A 13,414-nucleotide genomic window follows, 5' to 3' on the forward strand; every position below is an offset into this window, starting at 1 on the left:
GACTTAATCCCCAACAGTCCCCGGGGGAAGGCATGGAAGTTATGAACTTTGCCCATTGTTTACATATAGTATTGGTTATTAGAAAGTTTACAGGCGTTTTTAGGAGGGATTTTTTCTGGTGGGGGGTTTGGAGGAGTGGGTTACGTGGAAGGAATTCGATTGAGGGATTTCTCATGTGGGAAGAGAATTTTCCATGAAGGGGATGCCGGTTTTCCCAGCATTATTTGAAAAACGGTCAGAAACTATATAAAAAACAAGTTTTTTTCAACTGGAAGTTAGGAGCAAAATTTAAATTTAAAACGAACAGAAATTATTACATACATGAGGGTTCACCCCCTCGCCAATATCTCGCTGTTTACGCTAAAGTTCGAATTGTTTCCAATTCTTTAAGAATGACGTCTGAATCACAGAGGCCGCTTAACTAGAAGGAATAGCTCTTTTGAAGTACTAAAAATACTTAAGCGTAAAGAGCGAGGTATTCACGGAGGGGGTGAACCCCCTCATAGACGTAATAATTTCTGTTCGTTTTAGGTTTTAATGTTGCTCCTTACTTTCAGCTAAAAAACTTGTTTTTTTATTTAATTGTACATGGGTCCGTACTTCCTTACGGGGCACGTTTTTGTATGTCCATGTGAGTATTTAAACAATAGAAATTATACTTTTTGCCAGTTTTAGCCATTGCTTAAATGAAAAGCGTATTTTTTTTTACATGATTCTTCCTACTTCAGGTGGAATAGTTCTTTGAACTCCCCACTCAATGTAAACAGATTCCCACACACATGCTTTGATACATATATGGTAACAATGAATGGCAGATGAAACAACGACAAAATTCTTAAATTTGTTAAAACGGGGTAACAGCAAACTACTTCAGGTGGAATAGTTCTTTGAACTCCCCACTCAATGTAAACAGATTCCCACACACATGCTTTGATACATATATGGTAACAATGAATGGCAGATGAAACAACGACAAAATTCTTAAATTTGTTAAAACGGGGTAACAGCAACATATCCTTGAATTTTAAGAAGCAGAAAAGAGTTCAAAGATGAAACCTTATAAACATCTCAAACTTACCGAAACTGAAATTTTCAGAACCTAGTAGAAACGTCTTTGATCTTAGAAACAATATGATAATATGTTTAAAATTATTTAACTAAAGTTAGAGAGGATAGAAATAACAATTAATTCTAAATACAGCCACAGAATGTTTGGAATCCATCCCTAACCCCCCCCCCCCCCCCAAGAAAAAAAAACTTCGGCAAAATGAAAGATTCAGAAAATATTATGTAAGACTTAAGGCAATAGAAGATATTTTTGAATCCAGCATACACAGCTCTTTAAGGTAAGTGCTTATTTTTCACTGCTACATGCAAGACTAAAAATTCAATATACCCCCCCCTGGATTTTTTTCGAGGCATATTCAGATGAATACTACAGGAGTGCTTATTCTGTCAACAATTTGTGCCCCTTTTCTCTTAGCAACTGTCCCACAGTTCAATCAAAACTTACCTGGTCAGCTAAGCCTCCTAATGTTGTTGTCCACATATAAGGGTACGTTGCAAAAATACCTGCCGTATTGCCAATGTTTAGGGTACCGTTGCCAACTTGATCTTCGTAATAATATATTCCCTCTGAAATAATGATTATAAATACAAGTAGTATGTTGCTCGGATTAAGTTGCAGGAAATTGTTGCTCGGATTAATTTGCAGGAAATATGGTATAAATACATAATTTTATATAAAATAAATACATAATTTTTTTGTCTCTCTGAAATAAGTGTGAAAATAAGGTTTTTTCGAAGTTTTTTTTTTTTTTTTTTTTTTTTTTTTTTTTTTTTTTTTTTTTTTTTTTTTTTTTTTTTTTTTTTTAATGATACTTTGTTGGTTGTGCACATATTGTTTAATATCTCACAGTTCACGCTGAATCATTACACTTGTGCATGCTCAGTAGGGTTGCGAACTTGCACTCTTTTCTATCTCAGAGTAGTTTGGGGAAGAGGGAAAATCACTCTTTTTGGGTGTCAGTTTTCATTCGTTTTAAACGCCAGTGGTTTACAACTTTTGTCAGAATCACCTTTAACCCAAGGAACAGGGTTGCCAACTTGCACAATTTTGTGTTAAATGCACTCTTTTTTTTAACTCAGAGAGAATGCGGAAGAGGGGATGCTCACAGATTTTTTTACTTGCACGCTTTTTTTTTTTTAGCAAAAACCACTCTTTTCTGGCCTTGATTTGCATTCTTTTTATACATTAGCAGTTGACAACCTGTTAATAAAACATACACACCTTAAATAAAACCACAAACCTTTTATACATTTACGGAAAGTAAGGAGCGACATTAAAACTTAATACGAACAGAAATTACTTCGTATATGAAAGGGGCTGATTCCTCGTCAACGCCCCGCTCTTTACGCTAAAGTTTGACTCTTTCTCTTAACTCTAATTTTTAAAACAGTAAGAAACTTTAGCGTAAAGAGCGGGGCGTTGATGAGGAAGCATCCCCTTTCATATACGAAGTAATTTTTGTTCGTTTTAAGTTTTAATATCGCTCCTAATTTTCCGTTAAAAAAAACTTTTTTTTTATTTAATTTCTGAATGTTTTTGAATCAATGCATGTTTTGATTTTGGCTCTCCGCAGATGAATATTTAAAACGAAATTTGCATTACTTATTTTTTGGCTAAATGGCTTTCTCATAGTTTTGATCGAATTATTTTGAGAAAAAAGGAGCGGGGGAGGAGGCCTAGTTGCCCTCGATTTTTTGGTTACTTAAAAAGGCAACTAGAACTTTTAATTTTTTTACGAATGTTTTTATTAGTAAAAGATATACGTAACTTACAAATTAGCTTACGTAACGAACTTCTGTATTCTCATGATTTTATTACGTATATGAAGGGGTTCACCCCTTCGTCGGTATCTCGCTCTTTACACCAAAGCTTAAATTTTGTCCCAATTTCTTAAGAATGACCCCTGAATCACAAAAGACGTAGAATAAATAGTTGAAATTACTAAAAATACTTTAGCGTAAAGAGCGAGGTATTAGAAGGAAGTGAGCCCATAACATGCGAAATAATTTCTGTTAGTTTTAAGTTTTAATGTTTCTTCTTACTTTCAGTTGAAAAAAAATTTTATATTTATTTTTTCATTGTTTTTTTTTTTTAATAATGCTAGAAAATCCTGCGCTCCCTTCATGAAAATTTTCTTCCCCCATAAAAAATTCCTCCAAGATAAAGTTCCCCAACATATCCCCCTCTTATCAAGCCCTCCCCCCCACCACAACCTAAAAATCCCCCTGAAAACGTCTGTACACTTCTAAATAACCATTACTATATGTAAGCACTGGTCAAAGTTTGTAACTTGTGGCCCCTTCCACGGGGACTGTGCGGGAGTAAGTCGTGCCCAAAGACATAATTATAAGGTTTTTTGAATACGCTGAATAAAATGGCTATCTCAGAATTTTGATTTGGTGACTTTGGGTAAATAATTAGCGTGGGAGGGGGCCTAGGTGCCCTCCAATTTTTTTGGTCACTTAAAAAGGGCACTATAACTTTCCATTTCCGTTACAATGAGCCCTCTTGCAAGATTCTAGGACCACAGGGTCGATACGATCACCCCTGGGGAAAAAAATAAATAAAAACAAACAAACAAATAAACACGCATCGGTGATCTGCCTTCTGGCAAAAAATACAAAATTCCACATTTTTGTATATAGGAGCTTGAAACTTTTACAATAGGGTTCTCTGATACCTTGAATCTGATGGTGTGATTTTCGTTAAGATTCTATGACTTTTAGGGGTTGTTTCCCCCTATTTTCTAAAATAAGGCAAATTTTCTCAGGCTCGTAACATTTGATGGGTGGGACTAAACTTGATTAAACTTATATATTTAAAATCAGCATTAAAATTTGATTCTTTTGATGTAGCTATTGATATCAAAATTCTATGTTTTAGAGTTTTGGTTACTATTGAGCCGGGTCGCTCCTTACTACAGTTCGTTACACACGAACTGTTTGATAATGACTCCTTTTGATACTGAATTATATAATACTATACTGGAGTCGGTTACTATTAAGCAAATTTTACAAAACTTATATTGCCTACCTGTACAGTATTGATTTTTAAGACCCCCTCCCTCTAAGACTTTCTCTCCCCGCCTCCTGGAAGGTCGCATCCCAAACTTTAAGAGCCTCTGCCCTAGGAAAATGTTCAACAAATATAACACAACCTGCTTGTCAAACTGGATAAAGGACTTATTCAAAGAAGAACGGGGGACGAAGAATACTGACAAAGCCCATGTCAGCACCAATCCAATGAAATTTATTTGTTCAGTCCAAGCTATTTTCTCAAAATAATATCTCAACTATTTTCTTATGTAACAAAATATGGATCCTAAAACATTTACATGAATCATTATTAATTATTTCTCCACAGTTCTATAATGAAAAAAGTAATCTATAGAACTCCTAAGACTTAGGATAGCAATTATTTCTAATATCTTAACTTTGTAATTACTTTTATAGTAAGCAAATATATAGGATACTTAGGAAAAATAACAATTTTTCTTCTAGATTAACTTGGTAATCCATGTTATCGTCAACAAATATGAAATTGAGATCAATGAATCTATAAGATTTAATTTTCAAATATTGCAACGCATATACGTCACAGAGGAAGTTTATGAACAAATTAAAAAACAGAATATGAAAAGGTTTTTGCAACTGAAAGTAAGGAGCAACATCAAAACTTAAAACGAAGAGAAATTATTACGTATAGAAGAGGATTGCCCCCTCATCAACACCCCACTCTTAACACTAGAGTTTTTTAGTACTTTAAAAAAAAAAGCTTCTTATTGTTCTAATTAAACGACCCTTGTATTTCAAGAGTCGTTCTTAAAAAGTTTGGACAAAATTCAAACTTTAGCATAGAGATCGAGGTGCTGAGGAGGGGTTAATTTATGTAAATTTCTGTTCGTTTTAAGTTTTAATGTTGCTCCTTCCTTTCATTTGAAAAAAATTTTGAATTTAATTTTCGATCGTTTTTTAAATAATGCCCTGAAATGTGACTCCACCTCCAAGGAAAAGTTCCTCCTCCTTACGGAAATATCTTCTAGAGAATTTAAGCTTGTTGAAAATTTACTCTGAACAATAACCCTTAACATATTCACGCGTAAAATTGAGTCGGCAAAGCGAAAGCAAGATACATAAAAATATTTCGGATAGAAGTTCTGGCAAAGCTCCCCAGTGTGAAATTTCTCCTAAAAAGTTCATCCCCTAGAAACTTCCCTCCCTATAGGAAATTTTCCCCGTGGAAAATCCTCCAATTAAAAAATTCGTCCCCCCTCACCTAAAAAATGTATGCATACTTCCAAATAACAAAAACTGAGCGTAAACAATAGACAAATTTTATAACTTAAAGACCTTTCCTCGTGAGCTGTGGGGGGTTTTGTTATCTCCATGGCAAAGTTATTGCGCCCTTCAAGTACTACTACTAAAAAAATGGCAACCTCAAATTTCCGATCGGATGGTTTTGGAAAAAAGGGGCTTGGGAGTGAGCGAAATGTTGGGCGGTAAAATGCTATGAAGAAATTTAATTCAATGGGCAAATACACCTTATTTTTGTAGCTCATATTTTACCCGTGTAAATTTTAAATTTGCCCGTGTAAATTTAGCCGTGTAAATTCTAAACGGGTGCAACAAAAAGTGTTTCATCCCCTGTTTTTCGCTGTTCCATCAGTGTCTTCCGGCATTTTCCAAAGCTTTTTGACTTGCCCTGTACATTGTTTTACTTGCAAGAGCGTCCAAAGTGATTAAGAAAGGAGGTGCCATGGAACTTTAATTCCTCAACTTATAGCCTTTAGATAACTTACAATTGACTGAAAAACTAAAAAGTACATAAAAAAAATCTCAGGGTACAAAAAAAAATATGTAATAGAAATAGGAAAGTAAATTTTACTAAGTAGTAAAGAAAAATAAAAGCTGCCAAGATGCTGCGACATTGCTCACAGTAAGGGCCGTAGACAGTGAGGGAGATTATCTGGCTTGAACGTTCCCCACCCCAAAAAAATTTTGGCTGATATAAAATTTTTGGATGCAGTTTGTAAAGTTCTTTTGTAACATCCACCCCACCCATCCCTAAAAACAAAATACCCCCCCTCCCCCAAAAATACAGTAGTTACTTCGCCGAGAAGATTCTATTAAAGTAGATTACAAACTATGTTGCATCGTTGTTTCTTTCACTTCTTGATTTTTGCAAAATTATCAAGGCTTTCAAACGCAAAAAAATCAGCTTGTGATATTGATCAGCGTAAGCATATTTTGCACTTGAAACTCCACTTCAAGCTCCTCTTGCTTTAAAAACAGATTATTTTATATTTCAATTTAAGCTAGGCAATTACTTTATAGACATTATTTTTTTGAAATTTTAGAAAATATATGTCAAAACAACTTTTCATTAATTACCCAAGGAAATAAAATCTCAGGAAAACTGAATATGAACTCCTAAAAACTTCTGGTATCTTCATTAACCAAGCTGAACATATTTTTTCGTATATTGAATGATATCGTCGTATATTTAATGAGATCTTCGTATATCGTCTAAGTGAATGAAAATCCCCTGAAAGTGATCGTTTACCATGATTTTATTATAGAACCTAATTCAAACATTCAAAATATTTTTATGTGATTCTTATGCTTGTGTGCTTAACTTACCACTGTATACGCCTAAAACAACTGCAGCAGCTATAAGTCCTCCCAGGTATTGACCCGCCATATAATGCAACACTTTTTTCCATGGATGTTTACCAACTATGGCCATGGCAAGAGTAACAGCTGGGTTCAAATGAGCCCCTAGAAATTAATTGATCAATAATTAAAACTATATCAATAATCAAATGAGAAATGATAAAAAAAAATTTAACAGTCAGTATAGGGCAGCAGAAAATACCAGAAAATTATTATTTTTCACAATAAAATTCTCATCGGGTAGGGAGCTTGTCTGCTAAATAGTCACCTTGTTTGGATCGACATTTAAAATACACAATACCCAACATTTTTCAGGGTTCCCAGGCAGTTCATTGAATCATGACACCTGAATCCGTTACATTGTAACCACGTATGTGAATTATTTCAGCCTTGATGGTTTTGGTAGTTTTTCAGGAGAAATGAAGGGGGGTTAAATCTGACAGATATAGCATAAGTAGGCTCAATTTATCATTTTCCTGATGTTACATCAACATTTAAGAGGGGTCCCATTGCTTATGTGTGTGAACAATAATGTGTCTATGCCAAAAGTCATAGTGTTAATCAATTTAACAAGAATTTTTTTGAGTCTCCAGTCTGCAAAAGTTTACGTAAACCTTCAAAACCCAACCCCCATATTCCCTTACTGACTAATCGTCACAACGGTCAGAGCACATAAGTCGTTCCTTGAAATATAAAGAGTGGACACAAAATCAATTAAGGTTATGAGGCGTAAGAGGCAGCTAGCGCTTTAGGTATCTTGAAATAAAAAAAAACTAATTTTTTTAGCTGAAAGTAAGGAGCGACATTAAAACTTAAAACGAACAGAAATTAATCCCTATATGAAATGAGTTGTCCCCTCCGCAATCCCTCGCTCTTTACGCTAAAGCTTTTAATTGTTTTAAAAAGTAGAATTGTGGCAAAGAGTCAAACTTTAGCGTAAAGAGCGAGGGATTGCGGAGGGGACAACTCATTTCATATACGGATTAATTTCTGTTCGTTTTAAGTTTTAATGTCGCTCCTTACTTTCAGCTAAAAAAATTAGTTTTTTTTTTATTTAATTTCTGAACGTTTTTTAATTAATGCATGTTTGGTTTTGGCTCTCCGCACATAAATTATTAAAATGAAATTTGTATATTAATTCTTTTTTTGGCTAAATGGCTTTCTCTTAGTTTTGATCAGATGATATTGAGAAATAAGGGGTGGAGAAGGAGGCCTAGTTGCCCTCCAATTTTTCGGTTACTTAAAAAGGCAACTAGAACTTTTAATTTTTAACGAACGTTTTTATTAGTAAAAAATATACGTAACTTAAGAATTAACTTACGTAACAAACTTTCATAACCTTGTATTTTTATTATGTATACGAGGGGGTTTGTACCCTCGTTAATACCTCGCTCTTTACACTAAATCCTAAGTTTTGTCCCAATTCTTTAAGAATGACCCCTGAATCAGAAATGCCGTAGAATAAATAGTTGAAATTACTAAAAATACTTTAGCATAAAGAGCAAGGTATTTATCTCCTCCTAAATACCTCGCTCTTTATGCTAAAGTATTTTTAGAACCCCTCATATGCGTAATAATCTCTGTTCGTTTTAAGTTTCAATGCTACTTCTTCCTTTCATTTGAAAAAACGTTTTCATGTTTATTTTTCATTGTTTTCTTATAGTAATGCTAGAGAATCCTGCGCCCTTGTCATTGAATTTTTCTTCCCCCATGACAGATTCCTCCAAGGAAAGATCCTCCAACATAGCCCCCTCTCCTCAGCCCCACCCCCAAACAAAATAAAATCCCCTTGAAAACGTCTGTACGCTTCCCAATAACCATTGCTATATGTAAACACTGGTCGAAGTTTGTAACTTGCAGCCCCTCCCCCAGGGATTGTGGGGGAATAAGTCATCCCCAAAGACATAGTTATTATGGTTTTCGACTATGCTGAACAAAATGGCTATCTCAAAATTTTGATCCGTTGACTTTGGGAAAAAAATGAGCGTGGGAGGGGGCCTAGATGGCCTCCAATTTTTTGGTCACCTAAAAAGGGCACTAGAACTTTTCATTTCCGTTAGAATGAGCTCTCTTGCGACATTCTAGGACCACTTGGTCGATACGATGACCCCTGGGGAAAAGAAAAAAAAACAAACAAACAAACAAATAAACACGCACCCGTGATTTGTCTTCTGGCAAAAAAATACAAAATTCCACATTTTTGTAGATAGGAGGTTGAACCTTCTACAGTAGGGTTCTCTGATACGCTGAATCTGATGGTGTCATTTTCGTTAAGATCCTACGACTTTTAGGGGATTTTTCCCCCTATTTTTCTAAATAAAGCAAATTTTCTCAGGCTCGTAACTTTTGATGGGTAAGACTAAACTTGATGAAACTTATATATTTAAAATCAGCATTAAAATGCAATTCTTTTGATGTAGCTATTGATATCAAAATTCTCTTTTTTAGAGTTTTGGTTACTATTGAGCCGGGTCGCTCCTTACTACAGTTCGTTACCACGAACTGTTTGATTGGGAGCCTCTCTAAAAATAACCGCCCTCAAAGATATGCCATCAGAGTTATCAAATATACATGGATTTTGTTTGTTATTAATTTAAAAACGAATTTTTTTACAACTAACTTGAAACATTAATTTAAAAAGCGCTAAACAATTAAACAATGAATTTAAAAGCGCTAGTGTTCTATAATCGTAGAAACATAGGGAAACAATTAATTGGTTTATTTTTACTAGTTTTGTTTATATATATTAGATAGACTGTGAGGTAATAATTTTTGTCCGTTTTAAGTTTCAACTTCGTGCTTTACTTCCCTTGGAAAAACTTTGCTTTTTTAAATTAATCTTTGCTCATCTCTGAATAAAAGGGGTCAACCTCAAACGAATTCTTATGCAACTGATTCTTTCACTACCCGACCAAAAAATATGTAGTGATTCACAATCCGAAAAGTTTGTCGCTCTAGCTCTTTCATAAATCTGAGTTTTTTCAGGTTGAATTTGAGGTTGAGGCAAAAAATATTGATTGAGTAAATACCGGCAAATGTGATTAGATTAATCATTTCTGCACTCTTTTTGCTGATAAACCATAAATTAAATGTTTAAAGTCAAAAGAATTGTTTGGAGCATCAAGCTTTGAGAGAGAGTGAGGTTGGGGGAGAGGTTCGGCATGCAGGTGTATATTAAACTTGCCCTATGGCAAAAATTTGAAGCCTCACGCCTTGGTAACAACCCAGACAGGGTCCAGGTAAAGTCCAGTATGTGTGGAACCTCATTTTTGTGAAAGTGAGTAAGAATAAGGAGGATGAGAAGAAGTTGAAACGCATATTTGGCAACAGCAACAAAATATTCCGTCAAAAAGCTTCCCTTAGCTGCGAAAAAACACTAGTTCTAAAAAAGAGATCAATATACTCATATATCATGCAACACAGAGATCTGGTCTTCTTCTTCGCTACCATCTTCTTCAAGGTTTGCGGCACGAACTGTTTCGCACTTACAACACCTTATTCCTTTACAATTGCCACAAGCCCAGGTATATTTGAATCCATTCGTTTTGTAACAGTATCGCAGTGTCGAACGGTCGCACTTGCAATTACAGTGAAACACTGAGAGAAGGGAAGGCGGTGTCGGTGATTCATCTGAATGTAGAGATCCTAATTTTCCTTTCCGCTCAATCCAACCATACTAAAAAGGAGTCGACACTCAACTTTTTTCCACCCTTGTACTTAGAAGCATGCTCGAAGTGAACAATACTTGCAATCATCACTTGTAGGTGAAGCGTTTTTGCCTCTACATACTTCCTTGAACTTCCGACTTTTTCGAACAATTTCGAAAAAATTTGGAGAGCCCTCTCTTCAGCTTTTCTAATGTTGTCTTATCTAGAAGCTTTAAGGGCTCATTTAAAGCTTATTTTTATACTTAATCGCTTTTTTTAAATTTGGCTTGATAACATATTCCCATACAGTGCACTTTCGGTTGTTCCCCTCATTTTTTCAAGTGAAAAAAGTGCCTTTCCAATGAACTGAACAAAAAAGGTGCTTTCAAACAGTTCCTGGTAACAAACTGTAGTAAGGAGCGACCCGGGTCAATAGTAAACGAAACTCTAAAAATCGGGATTTTGATGCTAAAAGATACATCAAAAGAATTGAATTTTCATGCTGATTTTAAATATATAAGTTTCATCAAATTTAATCTTTTTCATCAAAAGTTACGAGCCTGAGAAAATTTACCTTATTTTGGAAAATAGGGGGAAACACTCCCTAAAATTTATGACATCTTAATGAAAATCACACCATCGCATTCAGTGTATAAGAGAACCCTATAGCATAGATTTCAAGCTCCTATCTACAAAAATGTGGAATTTCGTATTTTTTGCCAGAAAACAGATCACGGGTGCGTGTTTATTTGTTTTTTTTTTCTTTTTCCCAGAGGTCACCGTATCGACCAAGTGGTCCTAAAATGTCGTAAGAGGGCTCATACTAATGGAAATGAAAAGTTATAGTGCCCTTTTTAAGTGACCAAAAAAATTAGAGGGCACCTAGGCCCCCTCCCATGCTCGTTTTTTTCCAAAAGTTAACGGATCAAAATTTTGAGATGGCAATTTTGTTCCGCATAGTCGAAAACCATAATAACTATGTCTTTGGGGATGATTTATTCCCCCAGAGTCCCTGGGGGAGAGGCTGCAAGTTACAAACTTTGACCAGTGTTTACATACAGTAATGGTTATTGGGAAGTGTACAGACTTTTCAGGGGTATTCTTTTGGTTTGGGGGGTTGGGTTGAGGGAAGGGGGCTATGTGGAAGCATCTTTCCTTGGAGGAATATGTCATGGGGGAAGAGAAACTCAATAAAAAGGGCACAGGATTTTCTAGCATTACTATATCGCATATAGACATCACTATAGACATCACTATATTACTAATATCGCAGCGTCGCACTTGCAATTACAGTGAAACACTGAGAGAAGAGAAGGCGGTGTCGGTGATCTATCTGAATGCAGAGATCGTAATATTCCTTTCCGGTCAATCCAACCATACTACAAAGGATCCAGTCGACACACAAGATTTTTCCACCCTTGTACTTAGAAGCATGCTCGAAGCGAATCATGCTTGCAAACATCACTTGTTGGTGGGAGCATTTTTCCTCTACATACTTCCCAGAACTTCCAACTTTTTCGAGGAATTTCCAGTAGCTAGCTTGGTATAGACTTGTTTCATTTCTGCAGCCTTAAATAAGATAAGCATGACCCTCTCTTCAGCCTTTCTAATGTCGTCTTTTGTAGAAGCTGAATCTAGGAATAGTCCTGTGATATCCAGGCTTTCTTCTTTTTTGCGTGGTTCAGTAGTGTAGATTTCCCTATGCCATAGACTTGCGAAGTCGAATCGCATCCGAGAAAGACATGGAGGAAAAGAATTCGGTCGCAAAGGGTGTCACCAAGTTTCAGTTGAGCTGCCAATATATCCCAAGACAGCCTCCAGTTTTCTGTAACATTGACTCGGAATTGGAAAATGTCGGTTTACAATCTCGCTTCGTGTATAAAGGGACTAGTAAATCCGTATCTTCTCCTACTAAGACAGTGGGTTGGCGTTCTGCCGACTCGAACACAGTCATCAAAATTAGCACGTCAGCATCGGCTGGCGACTGATACACTTTACACCCGCATCATTAAGGTAGCCGTACAGCCTGCTAATGATTGCCTGCCTTTTTTCTGCGGTGCTAAGGAAATCATTTTTTTACTAAACAAGGCATCTGCGGCTGAATACTGATCTTAGGACAATCCTTAGACATGCTCCTCCTCCCATGCGTCAAGTCTTTGAATGAGGTTCCAGATCCATCAAACGCTATGAAAGCACATCCATATCTTCGCTTCACATAGTCGACGTATTTGAAACAGATATCTGCGTACTTGCTGCATTTCTATCAAGGCAAACGATGTAGAAGGGTTCCACCATCTAGTACATACTGAAGCTCCTCCAAACTTGTAAGCACGCAATCTGTGTTTGGTCTCAGATCTTCAACTTTGCACCAGATCACATTGGTAAGTGCTGGTTTGTCCGCCAACCAAAGGAAACCATTCGGCTCAAATAACGAAGGTGGCGGGAAGCAGAATTCGTACTTGAAAAACGTTTGGAGTTCTTCATCTGAACTCTTTGCAAAATTGACCCGCCTTTGAAATATCAAAGCAGGGTCAATGGTAGGCAGCTCTGTTGCTGACTTAAGGTTACTTTGCGCTCTCATAGTAATAGCAGTTTCTTTCTTCTTGAAAGTGCAAATGTTTGCGTCTTTTCCAGTCATGTCATTCAGGATTTTCCACCTATTGGTATAGCCTCACCTACTTCCACCCGGTCACTAGCAATCTCACCAGTTGTTAGATTTTTTGTTAATTATTGTACCTCAAATCTACCTCTGTATCTATCGCACACCTTTACCAGCATCAGTTAGAAAGTAGTATTTTCAGACAAAGAATCGGTGACACGAAAATCCTTTGAAACTCGTGGACGATGGTAAATTTTCAAAGAATTCAGACTTTTATGTACCTCAAATTTGCCTCAGAGACTACCTTACCCTCTCCATCCTCAGTCCAAGTTGCGGTAATGTTCTGACGTACTAGGGATGTTAAATCCAACCCCTAAACCACTTCCTAAACTCAGAATCATCTTTTCAGGACGGCATTCTTTACATT

At 36.1% G+C, this 13,414-nt stretch overlaps 1 protein-coding gene across 4 annotated transcripts in view; it reads right to left on the minus strand.

The window, feature by feature from the left end:
- The window catches only part of LOC136031380 (aquaporin-7-like), a 104,843-nt gene that overhangs the window by 18,461 nt on the left and 72,968 nt on the right, over nt 1-13,414 (minus strand). For all 4 annotated transcript variants that reach the window (XM_065710895.1, XM_065710897.1, XM_065710896.1 and 1 more), the window contains 2 exons: nt 6,709-6,846; nt 1,514-1,635 (listed from right to left, as the gene is read on the minus strand). In XM_065710895.1, coding sequence (XP_065566967.1) covers nt 1,514-1,635; nt 6,709-6,846 — 260 coding nt within the window. The remainder of the gene's footprint in view (nt 1-1,513; nt 1,636-6,708; nt 6,847-13,414) is intronic.

This window comes from Artemia franciscana, chromosome 9 (assembly GCF_032884065.1).
Source record: "Artemia franciscana chromosome 9, ASM3288406v1, whole genome shotgun sequence".
Lineage (NCBI taxonomy): Eukaryota > Metazoa > Arthropoda > Branchiopoda > Anostraca > Artemiidae > Artemia > Artemia franciscana.